Source organism: Columba livia, chromosome 13, assembly GCF_036013475.1.
Source record: "Columba livia isolate bColLiv1 breed racing homer chromosome 13, bColLiv1.pat.W.v2, whole genome shotgun sequence".
Classification (NCBI taxonomy): domain Eukaryota; kingdom Metazoa; phylum Chordata; class Aves; order Columbiformes; family Columbidae; genus Columba; species Columba livia.
Window position 1 is genome coordinate 16,580,168 of NC_088614.1, and position 24,185 is coordinate 16,604,352.

Here is a 24,185-nt window from a genome sequence, read left to right on the forward strand (position 1 = left end):
GAGTCCCGTCATTTAAATGAGAAAAAATTTATGGTTGTTTATGTAGGCTTCATGCCAAGCCTGTTTCCCTGATAAGCTTCTCTGGTGCATTTGTGTCTCACATCCGATTTAGAGCCCTCTGAATACTGGAGACAGCATTCCTTGGATACTTAAAATAAATTAAAAACACAATGTTGGGCTTGGACAGAGGAATGGGAACGTTATTCACGTGGCCCAGGCACTAAGGGCTCTGGGGAGCTGTGCTGGGAAAGTAGGCTTCTTTAAATCTTACATTAGTCTATTTAATGATATGTAATCCTCAAAATGGTCCTCCATAAACTGTAAATATGCATTATTTGAGCAAGTAATTATTTTCAGTAGCATGCTGCAGCAGCTGTATGGCTTAGCTGCCAGACACTGCAAGTGTTTTCCTCCAGCAAACACATCTATTTGTGATATAACAACAATTATTTAATAATTTATAAAACTTCTCACTTCTCCAGGACTTCAACCTTAGGATCTCCAAACGATTTCAAAATATTAATTATATCAGCACAGTACCACGCATGTGAGGTCAGCAAGAAGAATTATCTCTACACAGGCAAAATGATCCGCCCAAGATGACAAGTAAGCCCATAGCGAGTAAAACCCCTTCCTCCGACTCACAGGGCTGATTTACCCCTTTGTGACCACCAACCCATCAATCCTCTCAGCTAAGAATTTTTTCTCTGTCATTCGCCAAGACCCTCTGCCAGAAGAAAGCCTGACAGACAGAATGTCAGTCTGCTGCCATTGTTTATTTTATAAATGTGAAGACAAACTTTACCAACAAAAGATCTTTTATGGCAAGACTCTTATGGGAAACAGCTCTTCTAGAATTGCAGAAGTAAAAGCATCCTTAAGGTAAAGAGTGACAGTGGAAACCTTTTATCTGTAAAATTAATTTATAAGATAAACCCCAGACTGCATTCTGGTGTGACACATCAATGAGTGTTCAGGCCATACAGATGTCCTTCTCTTGAAACAAGCAGTAAACAATAATTATTTTTAAGGATGAGTTAGTAACCTAGCCTGGATGGGAAGCATAGATGAGGTGCAAAGCAAGAGAGTCTTTTTATTAGACAGCACATGAGGATGAAAGTAAAAGAAGCAGCAAAACCAGACTTTAGATCACTTCACACCATGTCCTCTGGCCAGAGCTCCTGTCCTCGTTGGGCCCGACTCGCAGGGCAGGAGCGAGAGGTGGGTGTGTGGCCTGGCAAACGGGGAAGGGAAAGGAGAGGTCCTGTCCCTGCAGAGCCTCGCCAGGAAAGGGACAGCAAGAAGTCCAAGGCTGGAGACAGCAGGAAAGCAGGTAACAGGAATAAGAACAGAAAACTCATCAGCTGTAGAAGTACACAGGAAGTTTGGAAAAGGAGGTTTTCTGGTGAGGAAGGACAGACTGAAGTTTCCATGGCTGCAGAGCAATACAATCTTGCCTCCTTGGTGAGGGCATGATGAGCTGCCAGCAGGCTGAAGCCTTTAGACCCTGGGAAATCGAGGATCCAGGAAAAGCCTAAGATATGCATAACGAGTCAAAACGGGAAATGACCAGGGTATAACAAAATTCTAAACAGTGCCAAGGGCAAGGGGGCAAGCTCACTATTTTCTGAAGAAACAGGTACTGACATGCAGTTAACATCTTTACTAAAGAAATCCATTGTGCTCATTTGAAATGAAGAACAAAAGATGCCCACACAGAAATTACCATAAAGTCTGAATTCTTCAGTAGTAGAGCAGGCACATGCCAGAGCAAACACAGGCAGGAAGAAGGAAGAAGTAGTCAAGGGAGATGGAAAGCTGGCCTTCCCTTCTTCACAGAAGACGCATCAGAGACAAAAACTGAAGCCCAATCCTTCCAGCACACCTGGAAAAGAATCAGGTAGCGGTGGCTCACAGACCACAGTGTGGGTCAGCCCAGAGCAGCAATGGCGAGATCCACATGTCCAAAGGGTAGGACAAAGCAAAGACGGAGATTCAGTCAAATTCTAGGAGAATTTCCACCTGTTTTTTTCTTTGTTTTTAGATAATACTTCAAAATTACAGAACCTGGAAATAGGAAACAGAAACATCTGTTGATAATGCCAGTGACTTGCCTGTGCTCTGTTCTGGATTATCTGGATTTCTTCCCCTTTGAGAGACGAACTCAACAGCAGCCCAAGGGAATCTTTTCTCTTGGAGAAATTTGAGATGTGTTCCAAGAAAACATTTTAAATGGGCAGCAGGAACGCAAGAAAGAGGGGGGAAAAAAAAAGAGTAGAAGGGAAAGATGAAAAAACCGCACAAGACGTGGGTCTCAGACTAAGAAAATCAAGACCTGCAGATAATAGATGCTGATAAGGAAACAGGGAAATTTTAGCAAATCTTGTTACACTAAACAATACATGGCATTCCAAACACACAAAACTATGCAAGGAAGTGATTAGGTTCTCTGTTTTTTACTGAGAAATAAAAAACAGAGGCAGCAACCTTGATCATTACATTTTTGTATTTTATATGTTTTCCAACCCCTGAAAGGGTCACAGGTGCTGTCAATGATTGGTTCCACATTATGAATTCAAAAATATTGTGGGAGGAATATATCTATGGTCAGTCAACACAAAGCTAAGTTTCCATCATTAGTTGCCAGGCAACCCCCACCAATTAAAATAACCATCAAAAGCCATGCATTTTATGCTGGAATAAATAACAGCAGAATGCAATTACTAGCTTTCAAGGAAACAAGGAGACAAACCACCAGCGAAATATTCATCGCATGTCCTCTGATGATCAGAAATAGGGAATGGAAATGTATTCAAGCTACCTTTTCCGGGGGGTCAGCCTCCAGACCTATTATCCCAACACTAGATGTGACAGCAGCCCTCAGAGAAGATGGGTACTCTGTATTAAGACCCCCCACAAACCAGAGAAACTTTACGCACATGCATCTTCAAGCATCCGAGACGTCCCCGCGGAAGTAAGGCTTCTCCTATAGTTGAACTAACTTAATTTAAGGCAGTCACAGAATTGAAAACCTTTAATGACATAACACCTACCAGTATCGTCTCTAGAAGGGACACAGTCCATGGACTGTTCTATTTATCTGAAGTCAAACACACAGATCAGTGCCCTGCTGGACCAGAGCTGGCTGGCACAACAGAGCACAATGCAGAGAAACTACTGAACACCTCCTAAAATACAAAAACCAGCTAACTTCATTATAAATAAAGGAGAGTTCCCTGTGTCAGTCCCATTTCACACATTTACGATTACCCTTTTCCCATCCCATTCTTTTTTTTTTTTTTCCTAAAGCCTGGAATATTATCAGCCTAACCATGGATCAATATAAAGGAAACATTTTTCAACCAATCGGTACCTGAAGGTACTTGGGCTCTTAAAGGGGCTGGTATCCAAGTCTGACTTTTAATTACCAGAAGACAAGATTACATTCCTTTGCTGAGACTCATTCATGGTTCAGTCTTGCGCAAGGTGAACCCAAACCATCTGAAGCCAGCTGTCATCTCTACCATCTGGCTGCCTCTTTTTAAAGTGAGCACCTCCCTTTCCGTGAGTTTTGCATGAATGGGTTTGTCTGGAACTGCAGTTGCAGACATACCTGAAATAACTTCTAGCTATCTGTCTTGATAGGTGTTAAAACGAAAAGCGTGGGGCTAAGCACAGGCTGTAACTTATCCTTAAGACACAGAATGACTCAGGCAGAATTCTGCACTCCAGCAGCAACACAGAAAGTTATCTCAGTTACACGTCTACACAAACCGCAGCCCTAACAGCACATACAGCAAATCCTTCAGTCCTTTTCCCTAACCAAACTCTCACCTCTCCAAAGCGCTTCACTTTTCCTGTGAATCACACCTCAAAGTAACTGCCCCACACACAGCGCATCAGGACCCACTGCCAGCTCCAGTTGTGGCCTGGAAACCACCAAACACTCAGGTGGCCATGAATTCAATCCAAATGCAGTGTCTGAGTTGGGGATGAGTAACAATTGCAGTTATGCAAGCTGAGGGCATGCAGCTCTCACGCTCCAGGCCACGGGGGTCGGGGAGGAATGTTCCCACATGCACAGCACTGAATCACCCGCTGGCTCGTCTTCCCCTGAACACCAGGTATTAGCCAATGGCTCTGGCAGGGCTACAGACCAAAAATCCCAAAATTCCAGTCTGCTCTGGTCCAACAGTATGTGGTTAGAAAATGTCAGGGAAAAGTGTGCAAGGACATTAGCAACCCAGCAGACTTTCACTCCCTTGCAGCAGTACTCATTAGCTCCCCTGCCTGAAGGGTTCTTGTTGTGCTTGCTGGGTGCTCAGAATAGCCACGTGAAGCCACGGCAGTCAGATGAACAGATACTGAACCTGAAGCTGAGTCACCTAAGTCAGCCATGCGGCACTGCAGAGTTAGAAGGCACTGACATCCCCACATGTATTTGTACCAATGTAATTAACAGCTCTAACACTGGTGGACACACAGTGGGCTCACAGATTTGACACTGCATTTGGTTTTCTTCTACGTGAAAATCACATTCACAGATAATTTAATTTAAGGCAATGAAGCAAGTACTGGCAGTGTGCAATTTGGATGCAATGACTCATGCCAAACTTATAAATATGCTGTGGAGACATAACAAATATGAATTGAAAATGAACCTTCCACTGGCAATGTGGCTATTTAAAAAACTCACCAACTGTTGATAAATATACACTGAAGGGACACAGCTCCGTTAAGATGTTCTGTGCCTCACTACCACCAAGTGCAAACAAAGGTTCAACCCGGGGCAGCAAATACACAAAAGACCATTGCCAGTGTCACGAGGAACTTCTCCCTACAAGTCGGGACATGAGCAATCTCCTATTAATAGACATCTACATCCAGTAGCACTGAGCGGCGTCAGTCAGAAGGGAGCTGTTGTCTCTGAGACTCGATACGAGTGAAAAGGCAGCTCGCATCCACAACCATGAACCAATTCCCCTTGCACATCAGTTGGAGGGCACAGGCTAATTCAGAACTGCTCTTTATACCTTCAGGGTAACAATACCTACTGCTGCAGTTGTCCCACTCGGGCCTTTTAAAAGGGCAGTGCTGTCAGCCCTCGCTGTGATCCTTATCCTTCTCTTAGACGCTTGTAGCAATGGGCTTGTGAAGTCTGGACAAAGGCTGGCGCTGAGGCAGCAGCAGTGCCAGTAATCAACTGAACTGCGATACCTTTACGAGCTGTCCCTTAAAATTAAACTGCTGTATGAAACCCCCATGAGAGCTCCAGTCTGATCAATAGCTACCAGGTAAGAAACGAGCCGCATACCTCTGGGATTATACAGTTTGCTTTAGGCTTCTGACTGATCTTGCAGTGATTTCCTGTGCCTTAAAACCAGTGGCAAAAGTGCAAATTAAAGACGAATGGCATGCTCAAACATTTGCCTTCATGTAAGAGAGCAGAACGTGTTCCTGTTTTTTATGGTGAAATACGTCTCAGCTTTGACAATAGGGAGATTTAAATCCTTAGCTCTACAAAGTTCGTTCCCTGCCCATCTCCTACACCCTCAGAGTAACAAATACCAGACCAATATTCCTCACTGCAAAGATTTATCTTACTGCAGTTTCTATAATTATTGCCACTGGATTAAAATTTTCAGCCTCAAAAGATGCTGTGTGGCATTATGATCTGCAAACTGGAGGGACCTGATAAGTTATCTTCTGTAATGAGTATCAAATAGAGCCCATTAATTCCTGCAGCTGATCACCTGCACTTAGATCACACAAGCGATCTGGCATTATTGCAATTATTCTTCAAGAAATCCTGTCATGCTGTGAAATACTACTAAGAGGAATTAGATTATGAGCTTTTCAGGGGCAGACATTTTTCAGCTCTTGTCTTCCACAAGCAAAATCTGCCACTGAACTCCTGCCAAAACTAAAATTTTACACTTAACAGAAGGGACAGTGTATGTTGTTGCTTGAATTCATCTGTTATTTAAGATTCAGCAAAGCATGCTTACATATGAGTCATATAATATATTGAAGCACATGTCTGAGTGTTTTGCTGAATCAAGTCCTAAAAGAGGTTCCGCTGGTGTTAGGGCTGAGAGAGGATTTGAATCTACATTTAAAAACCACCCTAACAAGCTTCAAGTTGTTTTCTCTAAGAGATTGTGGATAAAGATCTACACTGAACTACTTGATCCCAGGGAAATCAGATCACTTTAGCTTTTACATTACCTGAAGAGAATTATCTAACCTCTGAAGTAAAGCTAACTGAGGAGCACGGCTTTTTCCAGAAAGCAATCAGGGTTTACACAGAGACATAACAAAAATTAACTTACAAAGTTCTGAGATGCTGAACTTGCTCAGATACAGGAGCAAGGCCCAACTAAAGCCCACTGAACACATTAAAGAGGCAGAAATGGAGCACATGAAGGTGCCTCCTAGATCATTTACTTTTCCTTTCCTTTCTTCTTCTGACCTCATCTCACTGGTGAGATTTCCTTTTTTTGAGGAGATCCTGTGCAACTCTGAATCAACATATTACTGAGTTCTATTCCAAAATTGCCAGAACCTAGGAATACAGTGAAGAGATTTACCATCTGAGCATTTGACGAAAACATCTAAAGGGGACAAAAGTCTCCTGTTTATTTACTTCACAGAGGTGCCTGCATCTGCTAGCATATTTTATGTTTTCCTCTTGATTACCAGCAACACAAACTCTCCCGCAATGGTGTGATATGCGATGGTGGGAGTCAAAAAAGACAGCGCTGGCATAAGCACTGTACACCCCTGGAAGGCACAGGATGGCCCATTCTGCCCTTTTCAACCAGGGCACCCTGACCGGTGGCACTTGGTGCTGAAACCAAAATTAAACTCACAGAAGTGCCTAAGACAGGACTCCAACTCAGGCAGAATTTCCTACGGAGGATCTCTTCCCACTTCTCTGTGTAACTACACTTGTCTCCACTCACTATCACATTTCAGCCTGAGTGGTCTCCAAACCACAACTCTTCCCAACGGTTTGAAATATATATATATATTATTTTTTAATTGTAACTGTTTAAATATTGGGCCCTTATCTAAATCAAATGTCTTCAGGTACAGAATTTTTATTCTTTGGTTACAGCCTTTCACTTTCTAGATCTGTTACACTGAAAATAAGACTGATAACTGCTGGAGGAGCGTTTGGATCATTCTTGTAATTTGGGAAAAAAAGAGGAAAAAGGAATGGCAAGCTTGCACTCCTACTCTGTATCTCAGATTTTAAAGCCTACATAGGAACTAGTGCATAGGAACCATTGAAGGCAGTGCATACTAACACACTGCTCTCCTGCCAAAGGCTCAGAAGGAGCATTAATTAGCCTGTGTGTTGTGACCTCTTGCCTAACAAAGGTCATTAACAGTTCACCTGGTTACCTACATATTGAATCCAAAAGCTTGGCTCAACTTATAACACTTTCCAAAGGGACATTTGGTCTTAATTTGAAAACAAACATAGAGAATCTGCCACTTCTCTTGCTATTTCATTCCTGGAGTTAATCATCCTCATTGTGCAAAAACTGTCTTTGATTTCCTATTTGAATTCTGTAATTTCAACCTGTAGAAGAGATCACTCTTGTATTTGTCTCTACTGAGTATGAGACCACTTTCTAATGCTGTTTTTTAGTAAAAGTATTTACGAGCTCCAACCACATGCCCCTCCCATCATTTCCGATTCTCAAATTACACTAGGCTCTCACATTTTCTCCTGCCTTTAATCATCTACATAACTCCTTCTGGACCCTTTCTAGTTTTTCCTCATCTCTTTAAGAGTGGGCACAAAAACTAGAGTGCAGAATTCTCACCTGAGTCCCACCAATGTCGCACTCATTTAAAATGAACTCCCTGTTAATGAACTACAGTACTATGAGAAGTTTGCATGTGGTTGGTGGTACAAGATGTACTGTACTGTAAGGCCTTTTCAGAAGCACAGTCCAGGATGCAGTTCCCATAGGTAACTCACACACCTCATTCCCAAGGTCTGCATCTACTGGCACTGTCCTGAATCACTCTGGTTTTCCCAAAGACTGCACAGTCCCAAATAAAGAGAGAAACCAAAGAATTAATGAAACACCACCTTTTCAGCTATGCTCATTTTGATACTATTCCGGAGCTGGGTGGAGAGGAAAAGCTCTGCTTGCGTGTAGCTGAACTTAAGCTTTGATCTAGTTTTTCTACCCACACTCAGGCACTCCCGCCACATCACCAACACATCCACCTTTTCAATGCCTAAAATAAGTCCACACACGTTCCCTTTTCAATGGGATTGTATCAGAGGTTGCAGACAGAAGGAACCCAAGCCCTTCTTGCAAAACATCCTGGTGGGGAATAGCTGGGCCCTCCAGCCCATGTGCAGCACAGCGAGGGGCTGAGAAGACAACCTGGAGCACTGTTTCCTCGTGCATGTGCATGACTCATGGAAAACCGTGTGAATCACTGAATTCCACTGGCACTGTGGGGTGGGGAAAAACTACACTCTGAACAGACATGTCTCAAGTTGCCCTATGGTAGATATACACTGGCCACACACACCTCATCAGGACAGTCAGAAAAGCTGATTGTGCTTTTGAATAATTACGTTGTGTTTGTATTTTGCTGTTAAAATACATTCCTCGGCCCTTATACATTCTTCTAAGGAACAGAGTGACTTGTGTACAGACCCCTGTGGTAACAAACGCACATCCTGACTACTTAAAAAACCACGCCTGCCCCAGAGAGGAAGCTGGAATTCACCTGTGCAATTAGGTTAGGTTAACGTTGGCAATGAGTGGATAGATATTATCCAATATCACATTTTGTAATCCTATGTTAAGCAGGATGCTGTTCGCTTTATGAGCCAACAAAACAGCTAATCATTCCCTGTCAGACTTGAGCAAAGTCAAGAATGATCCCTGAAGGTTTGAGACAAGTTTATTCTAGAACCTGGTCATGGTCCAGAATAATTTATAAAGGTCACTAAATTCTGCATTCAGGTTGTAGGTTTCTTTAAACCAATATTTATCTGGACAAATCTCAGGAGAAAAGACAACACTTCTCCTTTCACAAGTCAACTTTACAATGGTCTTTTCATTATCAGGTTCTTTATTCTATACCAATACTCTTTTACCCTTTTTCTAATCCTTATTATAAACGATTTATGCTCAGCAGGTGCTGCTCAGAGTAAATATTTTGCTGTGTATATGTATAACAAGATCTTCAACATCCAGGCAAATATTTTCATATATTAGGAATGGAAATAATTGTGTGGGCATATCAAGAAAAATTACCTGACTCCTGAAAATTGAGCTCTCATACTTCCCTTGAACCTGGTGGGAATTCGTGAGCTCTCAGCAGTTTCTGACAAGACAGTGAGAAAGTTTCCAACTAAAGTTCACTATGCTTGACTTAAGGCAAACACTTCTGAAAGTGCTGCTCTGAATCTTCCAAGTCCTGTTTCCCGTGGCAAAGCCCTGAATAGAATGCATCACTTTCAGATGTGTTCAGATTAAAAGAGAAACCTGAAAAGGTCCTGAGAACAAGGAGGAGATAGCGATTTATCTGCAAGTTTTCCTTTAAAAAATAAAATATTGCAACAGCTTAAGGTGTTTCAACACACAGCTTCTCTTTCTTTTTATCACACTCAAACATAAGAGAAAATTTTTGAGCATTAGGCATCTACAGAAATGACAAGTATACATGCTTGAGTTGCATTTGCAAATAGAAAGTGAGGGAAAATATGGTTTTGGCTGCACAAGTTTTGTCATTTTTCTGTAAAAATGATAAATATATATCACAGTTCCATAAACACAAGTGATTTAAAGTATGTAGTGCTTACAACAGCCAGGTTGAAGCCATTTTGTAAATGCAGCCCTTAAAACAACCAAATACTACTTTTCTGGGATGATGCTTAAGAAAGTGCCATTGAACACTTACAGATGGCAAATAAAAAACAACTTCTGAAGCTGGAGTCTTGCATGGGCATTTTGCCTCAGGAAGCAGGCAAGATTAAGTCTCACTTTGTACACTGATTGATAAAGTAATACATATAACAAAAAGAAGCCACTTAGGCTAAGGTAGATCTGACTTACCACAAGAGCAGCATGTGAAGCAGTTGGTGTGATAGAGGTTACCCATTGCTTGGCAAGCCTGGCTTGCTCCATAGACACCTTTTCCACATTTTATACAAATACCTACAAAGCAGAAAGAGAATGGAAGTTAGAATCCTCCGCAGCTCCTAGAAACAGCTCCAGGCTGTTGATTCATAAAGACTCATGATACCCCCACGAGGCCCAAAATCGATGAACTCCTCACCCTGAATAGATTCAAGTACACAAAACAGTAACAGGTGACTTGAGTGAAACAAATGCATAGAAAGTAACCCAAAATAAAAGGACGGGGGAAAGCCTCTGCTGGTGTTTCAATGCATGGAGACTGAGTCTGGCTAAAGACACAAATCCAAAGGAGGCAAATGCAGTGAGAGGACAGAAAATCTGCATGCTCCCTAGAAATAACTTAATTTGCCCCACTAGTAGTTCAGTGAGACTTTCACAACTAGATGCTCTACCATAATACATCCAATAATCAGTAATAAAACAACAATTCATTCCAAAACCAAAAGACTTCTCTTTGCCCCTCTCCAGAAATGCAACATCAACAGCGTTGGTCCATGGTGGAAGCCATGCAGTACCAGGAAAATGGGTTTGTCAGTCACATTTAATAATTGTTTATCTTTCCATGAACAGTAGTATGTAAGCTCAAAAACATAACCTGGCACCTTACAAAACGGAAGAGCAAGGTGTCTACGTTCCTTATGGTCTAAGGGCAAAAACCGTGGCTGGCAATTTTGCTTCAGTGAGGTGATAAATTCTCCTTCGTTGCCCGAGTGAGCTCTTGGTGATGCTGGGGATGACTCCACGAAGCCTTCATGAGACCCAAGTACAAAGCTCCAGCATAGCACTGGCAAAGTCAGTGGTGAGCTCCAGACAGGGCAGACTCACAGGAAAAGTCACGATTTCAACAAACTCCACACAGAGGGTTTTTTGCGTTGTTCTCTTCTTTGGTTTTAAAAGGCTTTTCCCTCATAGTTACAGCTTTAAGAGTCTTCTGCCTAATGCATTTATTCCTACCTATGTATAACCTCTCTTTTCAAACCAGCCAGGGCAGGGAGATAATTCAAGAATCACTCTGCTTCCATTTCCACATGAAGAGGAAAATAAATGCTGGAGAATCCACGTAGTTCTGTCACATACTCAGGACTATCGACTTTAAGTTTTTCTGAGATGTCCATTAGTCTCTATTGGATTGTAGCAGGATGGTACATCTCAAGACAAGGTTGTGTGATTTTTAAAACACTACAGTATAAAATAAAAGTTGAGATTTTTGCCTCATGCAGCTCTATAATGAAGCTGCTGTGCCCCATGTGCTGTTTGAGGCCCTGTTTCTACAAATGCACGCACAAGCTTAGCATTAACCACTGGCACCAACAAAACTGCTAATATACTGTTCTGGTGGACAGCAGGATGACCATGAGCCAGCACTGGGCCCCATTTCCAGGAAAGCCAATGGCATCCTGGGGTGTATTAGGTGGATGGTTAGTAGGTCCAGAGAGGTTCTTCTGCCCCTCTACTCTGCCCTGGTGAGACCACATCTGGAATATTGTGTCCAGTTGTGGCCCCTCATTTCCAGAAAGACAGGGAACTGCTGGAGAGAGTCCAGTGCAGCCACCAAGATGCTGAAGGGAGTGGAGCATCTCCCGTGTGAGGAAAGACTGAGGGAACTGGGGCTCTTTAGCTTGAGAAGAGGAGACTGAGGAGTGACCTTATTAATGTTTACAAATATATAAAGGGTGAGTGTCAGGAGGATGGAGCCAGGCTCTTCTCGGTGACAACCAACGGCAGGACAAGGGGTAATGGGTACAAACTGGAACACAAGAGGTTCCACTTAAATTTGAGAAGAAACTTCTTCTCAGTGAGGGTGGCAGAGCCTGGCCCAGGCTGCCCAGGGGGGTTGTGGAGTCTCCTTCTGTGCAGACATTCCAACCCGCCTGGACACCTTCCTGTGTAACCTCATCTGGGTGTTCCTGCTCCATGGGGGGATTGCACTGGATGAGCTTTCCAGGTCCCTTCCAATCCCTGACATTCTGTGATCCTAGGAACTCAAGAACTACAAAAATTGAGCTTTACTCATCCAGAATTCTCCCCTACTGTTCTGTGAACATTTTATACACACAAACACACGGAAAATACAAATGCAGGCTGCTTGTGGGGGGAAATAAGCATGTTATGAACTAGTAGAAACTTTAATAGCAGAAAGAACAAAGTTAAGCTAACAAAGTACTTGGTGTCTCAGTTCAGTTTCCATGGGTTTTGCTTTTATTCACTCCCAGTATATGAACTGGCCTAAGCTGCCATGCCATGGGGACAGAAGGGCTGTTTGTCCCTGGCAGGTACGTGTACAGAGATCACTAAGCCTGGCAGGAGGGCAGCACCCAGTAAGACTGCACCCGGCTTCTCAGCGAGGAAACAGCCACCGGCACCATGATGCCCACAAATATCTCTGCCCCTCCCCAGCTATTCAAGACACATTTTAAACATAATTTTTGAAACCAAACTGTTTCAGTTCAGCGCAGCATTAATAGGGCCACCTGCATGGGCTGTGTCATGTGATCAGTTTAAAGAGGATTCTGTCAAGTTAAAAAAATACATATATTTGAAGAAAAAATCTTCCTATGCTATTAATATTCAAATGCTGAAGTGGAAAGACCTTTCATAAATCATGGGTTTCTTGGTGTTTCTACCTTTTAACTCCTTCATTTCAAATCACGAAGAGAGATGAGCCTTTCATTCAACTAGTTCAACATCCTGGCACGATGTTGCCGTTTTGGACCACAAGCACATTTTCCAAATGGAACAATAATTTTAAAAAACAAGAGAACTATTGATAATAGATTAAAAAAAAAAATAATCCTAAACACGATTACAGCATTCCAGTGAAGCAGGAACTAGAAGGTGTTTCAAAGAGATTGATCCAACTGCAGAGATATAGCGATTCCAAATTGGGTCCATCTTCTTGAAATGCGATATGTAACTTTAATATTACCAGGTAACAATGCCCCAAGCTAAACCTGTGCTAGCAACAAGCTACCAGCTAGCTCAACTGGTTCATTGCAAATAAAGTATTGAGAAAATGCTGGTCCTCAGGCTCGCTCAGCTCTGGTATAGGAAATGGGAACTTCAGAATATTTGTTGCCTTATCCAAGGCTGTTATGTCTATTTATTTATTTGTAACCAAAGGTTACAAAAAAGGTCTGCTATTTGCCATGAGTTAATAGTTAACTGCTGATGAAAGATGGTTATTGATTACTGCAGACACTGATTGGAAAAGGCATCCCATCTACCAGCAGCTGCGGGAACTGCTGCCAGCAGCACAGCACCCGCAGACCTGCTCCCTGTCCCACCACATACCACAGCCTCCACAATAACCCCGGTCCCTCCTGGCCCTGGGGCATGGGGGTGCACACCCAGCAGGGAACAGGGGGTCACACCACTAATGTTACTCCAGCATCAGGTCTTGCCATGACGTTTCGGTTACCTGCACCCTTCCTGCTAGCTTTTCATGCAGAATGTGTACCCGGGACTGGCAGCTATTGACAACCTGTCTGATTGTGAGATCTACCTTTTCCTATTTATGCTTAATATTACTCAAAGAGGAGCAGAAATCCAGAGTCTGTAATCCTCTGGCATTTCTGTCTATGAGCTCTCAGGCACAAATCTACTACAGCCATGAACTGCTTTGATAAATGAAGTTATTGCCTCATTTCTTTGCCAACGCTCCACTGAACCATCATAAGCAAAAGGATTTATTGTGGATGTTAAATTTACACTGGCCTCTCCAGCAAGTGATTAGTTATGAGCAGCTGTCAGTTTGTTAACTCGTTTTCTCTAAGACACTACTCATTAACTCCAGGAATGAATGACCACAGAAACGATTAGCATACTAAAAAAAAGTGCATGTATAATTTTAAAAGTGTATTTTGGAAAATACATATGCAGCTGTGGTGTGAGTATAGTGTGAGCTCATAACTGTCAAGGAAAAGCACTGATTACATGGCTGTTCGGGTCTGATTTTCCACCAGCCACAGCCCAGACTGCACACTGCAAGCTTGTGAAAGACTTGACATAATAGCTACAGCACTTCCCCCCCCAATTTAATTCCAAAGCTTGTTACACCGCCTATGAAGAACATTCTGTTACAGAGCAAGCATGTCGCATTTCTGACACCTCACTTGACATGACTTCAGATCAACTGTTTCAGCCTTTATGTGATTCCTTGCCCCTCCCGACACCTCTGTTCTAAGCACCCAACTGTGCCTCCAGTTCTTCAACACATCAGCTGTTTATTTCCATTCAGGTCATCAGCTCTCCTACAGGTCTGGTGTCTCTCTTCAGCTGTTGTAAGATGTTGCATATACCCAAAGTTTGCATAACGGTTGGCTGAGCAGAACACAGCATCACAGCATTCCTTCGCTGCGGTCAAGAGATGTTTGCATCCTCACACAGTGTTTAACCAAACATCAGAGACTGAACAAACATACTCTGTGGGCCACAGCAAAAGACCACCAAAAAAACAACACTAGAAAGAGAAGGAGCTCCCAGAGACTCCCCCATTGGAGCTGGTTACAGCACATCGCCGGTGCTCCCCACACCTTTCACCTGTCTGCTTCACTGAGCTTGACTGTGTCGGTCAGAACACGCAATCAAGCAAGCCTCCAGCACTGTACGGCAACACAGCCATCAGAAACACAATGCTCTTTAAGTAAATCATGTATTAGCAAAATACTAGTATCAGCACCAGGAAAAAATAAGACAGGTATTTTCTGACATAGTCAACTTTTGCTGCAGACGCAAGAGATTGAACACAATGCATTATAACAAGCAAGGGTATCAACAACAACCTAGAAAAGATACTAAAGCTACAGAATTTTTGTTTTGCCTCCTATAATTTACTTGTAGGAGTTCCATGTAGCAGCCTACACATTAGAAAAAGTGTAGTTTGTGATCTGTACATCAAATTCTAGGATGCTCTTTTGATGATGCCAGTACAGGCTGGTACTTCATACAGACTTCACCAGGAACCCAGAGTTGCAAAAAAAAGCAGTAGGTAAAGTTTAAATGCAGTACATCTAATGGTCGATATATAACCACCTTTTGGCCAAGCTTTGTTCTCAGAAACAAGTGGAACTCAGCTTGTGCCTAATGCCATCCTCACTTAACCTGAAGTCAAGGGTTTAGCACAAATGCAAGAAAAATGGTACCATACGGCCTCTCAACTTCAGTCTGCAGGAGCTGTGTAAGTCAGAGGGAGAATCTGGCTATTGCACGCCTTGACTGTGCACAGCTTAGGGATAAGCTGCAGCTTTACTGTCTTGCAGCCACACCGTATCTCCAGGATAACTGCTACATGTTGCCTACAGTAGGAAACAACCAAGCCCTGTCGTCAAGAGTTATGGTAAAACTAAAATTAACAACTAACACATGGCACAGATTACTCCCTCCTTGCCTCTGCAGTTCTGGGAAAAGGGTGGATGAATATCACACTTGGCTACTACAAAATCCCCTGTTCCTCTGCTGGACTGGAAAATATAATCTCTCCTTAAGTCCCCAACAGGCTTTTCCACACCTGTGGTGTAGGAAAACCTACAGCCATGAAGCAGGAAGAACAAAGGAGAAGGAAGGCTTTAAATCAGCTCAAGAAATCGAACTGCAGCAATAGAGGCCACTGCAGGAGCAGGAGGGCTGTGGAGGGGCTGCTCCAGACACCTGCAGGTATCATTGGCCACAGGAGGTGTTCCCACATGGGCTGGTTTTACATAGGGTGTTGCTACTACCTTTAAAAAAATACTCTGCTGAGAAGCTGGGTAAACAGTGAAGCATCAGAGCTGCCCTGAGCCCAGGCAGCCCTGTCACTGCCGCAGCAGTACCTGCCCGAGCTGATGGCAGCTACTGTGCAGACGTCCTGGACTGCGGCAGCTCGGATGCTAAGAGGTGACTTCAGGCAAGAAGAATGCTCCCTCCCCTCCAACAGCCGCAGGAGGAGGGATCTTCCGACAGACACGTCATCTCTCAGAGGCAGACAGAAGAGACAAGGCACCTACAACAGGGCGCAGGGGCAGGTCCTCTCCCCACAGCCAGGCAGGGGCGAGGGAGGCAGCCTGGGAAACCCTCCCAGCCCTCACCACCACAGGTAGCTCTCGCTGGAGGGCTTTGTCACCTGACAGATGCCTGGCAAATGTACCAAGGCTTGAATACCCAACATAAAATAAAATCTGGTATGTAGAAGTTATAAAAATAAATAAGCATATCCTGGACATGCTCAGCAGCAATATAACAATTGCATGAAGTGGCCTAAGAAGTCTAGTGATAGGAACGACGGAGGGGCTGTCTGGGTAAGCTACCAGCACTGCCCCCTCCCCCCAGGAAGACCAGAAGACACCACAACTTGAATTAAGGTTTAAAATGACAAACTAAGAAAAGTGAGAAATGCTCAAGTAAATATTTTAAGCTCCCGTCCCAAGCCAGAGCCCATCCACACCTGGCAATGCAACGCCCCACAGCCAGGAAGGACCTGATCCCACCCAGTAACACAGCTCTGGCTTGCAAATGCCCATGCGCTTGCCACAGTGACAATGCTGAGGTTGGAGTAGGTTAAACTGGAGGAAGATAGGCCACAGCACCTAACACAAATCACAGATGAAGCAAAGCAAGACAAGAAGCAGGCTGTGGATGGTGAAACTTTTTGCTCTCATTGTTAAGCCTCACTAAGATTGTCCCCAATCTTGCTTTCCTCCTCAAATAAAGAAGGTAAAAAAACCCCCACCAATAAATTACCTAGGCCCTTAATATTTGTATCTGCTACCTTAAAAAGATCTCCATCACTTCAATACCTCCTACAGGAGGCTTTACTCAATTAATACATAGGCTTGGAGCAGGAGGGATGTGCGTGTAGAACTTACTCAGAAAAAGCAAAGTTTGAGATTAGTTTATGTTTGGTTACAAATGCGGTAAAGTTCACATTCAGTGGAAGCTTTGTAGAAGCAAGCTCTAGGTTCCAACTCCAGCTCCTGGAATAACTTTCACTACCTCCACTGTGCTTATTGCTTAACAAGGCTGTGGCTCACGTAGGACAAAGATGCTGGCAGAGGTCATGGCCATAAAGGGAGGCACTGAGACCAGTTCCAGGAATGACAGTGCTGATCAGAACACTGGTGCTGAGCTTTACCTGCCTGAGGGATCAGCACTTCCAGCAGGTCAGCAGGGTTTGGCCTCAGCATATACCAACTTGCTTCAGTAAATACATACACCGTTCTTTTCTGTCAGAAACTTGTCAGAATTTCAAAGGTAGGGTGAGGTGACAGGTGAGAGTTGGGGAACATAGGTGGCTGTGGAAACAACTCTCAAACATCACTCTCCCAGAGTTCGCACTTTAGCAGGTAGGAGCCCAGGGCATGTCTGTGCTGGTGAATTAAACCATGGCAGCTCCAGGTCAGCACTGAGGAGTGGGAGATGTCACTGGAGCCAGTATCAGCTCTGATTAGCAGCTGCTTGAAACTAAAAGGCTTTTGTTACTGTTAAAGTAGATCCACCCAGTTGCACAGTGAAAGCCTGAGCTAGCGTAGCAAACGCTTATTGCTTCATACAGTATGTGAAATTACTGCTCTGAACCATGAAATTACTGACACTATCCACCCAGAGTTCACCCTGCCCCAGCCGCGGCCAGCGTGCCTCTGCATAACTTCTCTTTGTGTGGATCTCCGACTCTGCCACGGAGCCTCCTGACAGCACAAGGCATATCACAGGACTATTGTTCTGCACAGTGTTGTAGTTACACTGACACTTGGTTTACAAATATTCATTCATTTCTCTGCTTCTTGATTTAGTGCATGGCAGCTCCAGGATGATTTATAATTCTCACTTGGCATTTATAGAAAGATCTTTTGCTACTGAGGCAACAAACTGGAAGACTGAGTAGTTTTTGTGGCTGCTCTATCATCTGCACCACTTTAGGTTGCTTTGTCTGTGATTCAGAACTCAGCTGACTGCTCAAGCTTCATGCTCAAGTTGACAAACACAGCACAATAACTTGCAAATAACTTTAGCAACTGAATTATTGACCAAAAAGAAGACAGTAGAAAATCCTGGTTCTAAAAGTACAGCATGTTTCAAAAAGACAGACCCAATTTGAAATCTATTTCTTTGAAACTGGGTCCATCTTTTTGAAACACCATGTACCTTGTGATTACTGGGGTTATCAAAGCGAAGGGACACATACAATTCAGGGTGGGGGTAAAGGAGAGCACCACTGGGAATGAATGACTTGGAGGGAAAAGCGTGTCTATAAAGCCCCTTCCCTGTCCCACTGCTCAACATCTGAGTATCTCACTGTGGACATGCACCCTCCTACAGCCCAAAGGGACCAGGTCAACAAGGCCTTTCAGCTCAAACTGCACTTGTTTTGCCAGGAACAGGCTGAATTATATGTGTGATCACGCTCATCATATTTGAGGAGTCCAAAATTTCTAGCGCAGTGGCAGTAGCAAACAAGTGAAGACAGACTAAAGCCAGCACAAACTTGAGCTTCTACAACCATTGGCAGAGGACAACACACCTTCACATCCAGGGTCACCAGGTGAGCCTCACACAGCTCAAGTCAGTGATGCTCCTGCAGGTCTCAGCTTCAGTCTAGAAAGATCTAATACCAACATCCAAAGCTTCCCCATGCTTCTGAGCAAATTTCTTGTCAAGAAGCTGGTGTCAAACATCAGGAGTGTTCAGTCCAGCTGTGTGTTCACACTGATTTAGGAAGAGGGTGGACCTTCACACCAAATGCCCCAATAGAGTGGGCAACAGAAGTGGCAGTTCACAGGTGGAGAGAGAGGAGACTTACCAAAAAAAAAAAAAAAAGTTGCAAATGCACTCACACATATACATTTGGTTTTTAATGAACATGGATACTGCAATTTCTTCCAGTGCTTTAATTTCTACAAGTTCATTTAGCTGGAGATCATCTGAGCTCTGGGATGAGATGCTTGTCCACACCATTGCTTTAGATTTACTCTGGCACAATAGCAAGTACAGATTCTGACCTACAAGTTTTATTTAAGTTGCTTCCAGTAGCAGGTCTATGGACTTCAAGACAGTTTTATTACAGTAAATGAACAATAAATGAAATCTTTCAAGCTTGTATTTTCATCACCTTTCTTTTGTGCTGATACTGTACATTAATAGTAATATAGCTACATATTGCAGATTTTCCTCTATAAATTACAGTGATCACAGTACAGAACCAGCAAACAACTATACTGTACCAGCCTCTTTTCCCAGTTTTGACTTCATTTGTCTTTAGCAAAGTATTTAGTTTGTCTGTGTCTTGGCTCTTTTCTATATGAAAAGAGAACTACTGACATGTCTGTGGTCTTCAGAGAAAAGACAGCTAAACCTTCTGAGATGACATGGCAAAGACAGAATCCATTTAAATACTTCAGTTTAGAAAAATCCACAACAAGGTAATGAGCGATACTGAAAGCAACAATGCAGCCCAGATATCCCAAACTCCACAGCACGTCAGACCTGACAACATCAGCTGCACAAACGTCAAGTTGGAGAGATTTTTCATTACATTCTCCTGACAGTACATGTATGAGTCACCACTCTAATATATGGCAGAAAAAGGTCATATATTACAGCTGCCTTCCTTGACATATTTGAAATGGGCTCATGATTAAACAGGGAGACTAGTCTAAAAGTTTCCAGGTGCACTTTTATATTTTCTTAGATAACGGTCTATTTCCAGAAGGAGCATGACGGTCTGGAAAAGGCACGGCATGACGTAACCACGCTCCACAGCTCCTTCCACCAGCAGTACCCAAGTGCCACACGTCCCCAGCAGCCCCGCAAAGGTGCTGCCGACACTGGCTCGCTAGTTCTCACCAGCCACATGGAGGTTCTTCATTTCCCAAAGTATAAATACGTTTGCTTAAAACAAAAACATGCATGTAGGCAGGTATGATACCAAGCTATTTTCAAAAAGATACAAAGCTATTTTGCTTCAGGAAAGGTGGGAATGATTTAAAAACCTCTGTCACCTCAACCCTCTGAATATTGTTTTTTCCCTGTCAGTGCAAGTCAGGTAACTTGAGGATGCTTGGGGAACATGGGGAGGAGGGATAGGAAGGGGAGGAAGGATTTTACTTCTAAAGTTCTTGGTGGGTGCAAAAGGAAATGCAGTTTTTGCATTGTTGAAATATGCAATTGGAATACATTATTAAATAAATGTGTTTATGTTATACATAATTTTAATGCTTTTCTCACTTTGCTTTTTTTGCTACTAACTTATTACTTGCTGATTATTTCACATTTATTTTAGACTATGGAAACGATGTTAGACAAAACACAAATCCAAGGGATTTTCTTATTCAAGTTCAAAATGGGTTGTATAGCAGCAAACAACTCACAACATCAGCAACGCATTGGGTCCAGGAACTGCTAACAAATGCACAGGGCACCGGTGTTTCAAGAAGTTCCGCAAAGGAGAGGAGAGCCTTGAAGATGAGGAGCTTGGTGGTTGCCATTGGAAGTTGACAATGACCAACTGAGAGCAATCGTGGAAGTTGATCCTCTTCCAACTACACAAGAAGCTGCTGAAGAACTCAACATTGACCATTCCACGGTCATTCAGAATTTGAAGCAAATTCAAAACATGAAAAAGCTCAATAATGGGTGCCTCATGAGCTGACTGAAAATGAAAAAGAAGACATTTTGAAGTGTTGTCTTCTCCTGTTCTACACAACAACAACAAACCATTTCTCAATCAGATTTTGACATGTGATGAAAAGTGGATTGCACATGACAACTGGTGACGACCAGCTCAGCGGTTGGACCAAGAACCTCCAAAGCACTTTTAAAGCCAAAATTGCTCCAAAAAAAGGACACAGTCACTGTTTGGTGATCTGCTGCTGGTCTGATCCACTCCAGCTTCCTGAATCCTAACAAAACTATTCAATCTGAGAAGCCTGCTCAGCAAATCGATGAGATGCACCAAAAACTGCAACACTTGCAGCTGGCATTGGTCAACAGAAAAGGCCTGATTCTTCTTCATGACAACACCTGACCGCATGTCACACAACCAACACTTCCAAAGCTGAATGAACTGAGCTACAAAGTTTTGCCTCATCCACCATATTCGCCTGACCTCTTGACAACCAACTACCACTTCTTCAAGCATCTTGACAACTTTTTGCACAACGCTTCCACAACCAGCATGATGCAGAAAATGCTTTCCAAGAATCTGTCAAATTCCAAAGCACAGATTTTACACTACGGGAATAAACAAACTTGGCAAAAATTTGCTGACTGTAATGGTTCCTGTTTTGATTAATAAACATGTATTTGGGCCTAGTTATAATTATTTAAAATTCGCTATCCAAAACTGCAATTACGTTTGCACCAACCTAATGCCTATCCTGGCAAAGCTCACTTACCCTGCCTTGACTACAGTGAAAATCCCAGCCCGCTCTGCAGCTGTAAGGCCCAGTCCAGGGAGGTGCCCAGTGCTGGTGCAAACAACCACACTTCTCCCTCCAGCAGGGCAGGAAGACCATAAGAAAAGACTGTCCTGATCTAGCAAGTTGAACACCCTTGGGAGAGCTGGTCAAATATAGCTCTAATGACATGTAAACAGGATATTCTAATTTTGCCTCCTCCACCTCCGGGAAACAGTAACACTACATGCTAGATATGTAGGCTCAATTCCTTTCTATGGGTCCAACCCTGGAGGGTGCAAGGTGGGAAGGGCAGGGTGAGCAAAGGAAAGTAAAAATCAGAAAACCAACATGCTGCCAACTTCCACAGCAAAATGAGGCTCCTACAGAACTGCGTGGTCCCATGAGTTCAGCTACTCTCCGCTGCAGACCTAAGGCAGAGAAATGGTGGCTGCTCCCAGGCTTTAGTCAGATTCCTGCCTGCAACAATTCTTACAACAGGATAACTCTGAGTTTTGCATCACCACAAAAGGACCTGAGCTGCATTTCTTCCTTCAATGACTTGCTCCCTAAGGCAGCTGTGTCCAGCCAGCACTGCTCAGACCAGTCAGAAAGGGTAGATCCCCCTTTAATCAGTAGCGACCCTTCCACTGAGGTGGGCAGCAGCACTGCAGCAGATGAGGCCATGTTCCGACAACTGAGTAAACCCAGCTTTACAGCCCTTAGTACCTTATAAAAAGATGCTCCATAGTGTAAAGTACTGATGGTTAACTCTGTATTGGCGGGACTTCTGCTAGGTCAGTATCGTGTGTCTGCACTGCTTTGACGTTTTGCTGGATCAGGTGTTGTCAGTTCTGGATCAGGTAACACTGCTCTGCAGCAGCTGGTGGGAACTCTGGGGTATGTGGTATGTCCGGTGAATGTGACAGAAATGTGAACATGCACTTGATCCACATCCAATTAGTATCCATGAATGATCCAGAAGTCCACAAATCTCACATTCGGGACCATTTCTCTTCTCTGGTTTGTCCCTGACTGTCTCACTCATCTTGACACAAAATGGGAGCAAAGTGGGTATAAAATGTCAGAAAATTAGAAAAAGAGAGTAGAGCTATTTTTTTCAGATGAAAACAGTGTGAAACAGGCAAGGTCACAGCACTCAACTAAGAAGTATGCGCTGACTCTGCTTATGCTCTCAGTTATGTGCTGATTCCCAACTAGTGATAAACCATCATCCAGAGTTAGCAGACTGCATTACTAGAAACACACTTGGGTTTTTGCTATCCACTTTTCACATTCTCACAGATGGACCAGGGGTAGAAGTACCTGGCTCCTCTGCAAAAGCTGGGTACAGAGGAAAGAACATAGAAGATGCTGATCAGGAAGTTATCTCAGAAAGGACCTGACAATAAGAGGCAAACCTCAGCCATAATGGAGTTTTGGCATCATCTGCTCTTTTCACAACCTGCCCACTGCACCTGCAGCCAAACCCTTGGCCCATAACCTCCACAGAGAAACAAACATGCAACCACTTCACTGAAGTGCTAAGCCACTCCTATTAAAGAACATATGTCCTGCAATAGCACTTGGCACTGAGATGCAAACAGTGAAATACACTTTGGCTTCAATCACTAATATCAAACGCTATTAGCTTGAGGGGAGAAAGGATTTATCCCTTCTTCACATCCCCCCTGCTCACCCATCTCCAAGCCAAGATGGCAAGGCCTTCTCTTTTTAAGCAGAATTTGGGAAGATGGACTACTACTTGTAGAGCTGGATGCCAGACTCAAGTGAAAGTGACAAACAAGAGGCAAGATGCTCTTGTGTTCCTGAGTTCCCACTACCCCCTCAAGCATCCCATCACCTGAACATCACTCATTTAGTGTGCAACTCAGTTCCACCACACACAATCATCCGACAGCCAAAGTCACGTCTGAATTTTTAGCAACACTTAGAAAAATACATCTAAAGTACAGTTGTGGAGCAAACACCTCCAGGACAATTATTCATTAGAAATCTTTCTGCAGGCGACAAAAAGAAAACATAGGAACTGCAAAACCAAAGAGCGAGAAGATAGAAGAGACTGAAGGGTTAGGAAGGCAATTTCACACTTTTTTTACACATAGTTACAGTAAACACCTCCAAATAAATGTGACCTTATGCAATTTAACAGCCAAACCTCCCTTGTCCATTTTGAAAGGTTACACGAAGTGGTGAAATGCTAGTTAATTTACATCTTAGAAGACCAGCTGAAAAATAACAGAAGTGTGTAATCTTCTCATAAAGTCAACACTTAACTGATATGAGAAGCCTCTATTCATAGCAGCTAAAAGGAGCATTCATTCCTCTTTACATCATCCCTTCAGTGTTATGTCTTAATGCAATTTTCAGCAGCAGGTAAAAATCACTAAAAAACAGAAACTGTGAAAAATTTTCCTCTATCTGGTTTTAATTAAAATACTCAGCAAAACACAGAGGAGTGATCAAGAGGTAACCCTTTCCACCTCAACCATGCTGTCTGTTCATCCCTCATTACAGAGCCCAGCGGAAACCCCATGTACAACATCAGTGGTAAATATTTTCCCTACTACCAAAAGCAGTGGTTCAGATTAGGATCATGACAAAAGCAATAAAAGAT

At 43.2% G+C, this 24,185-nt stretch overlaps 1 protein-coding gene across 1 annotated transcript in view; it reads right to left on the reverse strand.

The window, feature by feature from the left end:
• The window catches only part of WTIP (WT1 interacting protein), an 83,973-nt gene that overhangs the window by 39,758 nt on the left and 20,030 nt on the right, over nucleotides 1-24,185 (reverse strand). Inside the window, exon 2 of the mRNA XM_013371162.3 lies at nucleotides 10,101-10,202. Coding sequence (XP_013226616.3) covers nucleotides 10,101-10,202 — 102 coding nt within the window. The remainder of the gene's footprint in view (nucleotides 1-10,100; nucleotides 10,203-24,185) is intronic.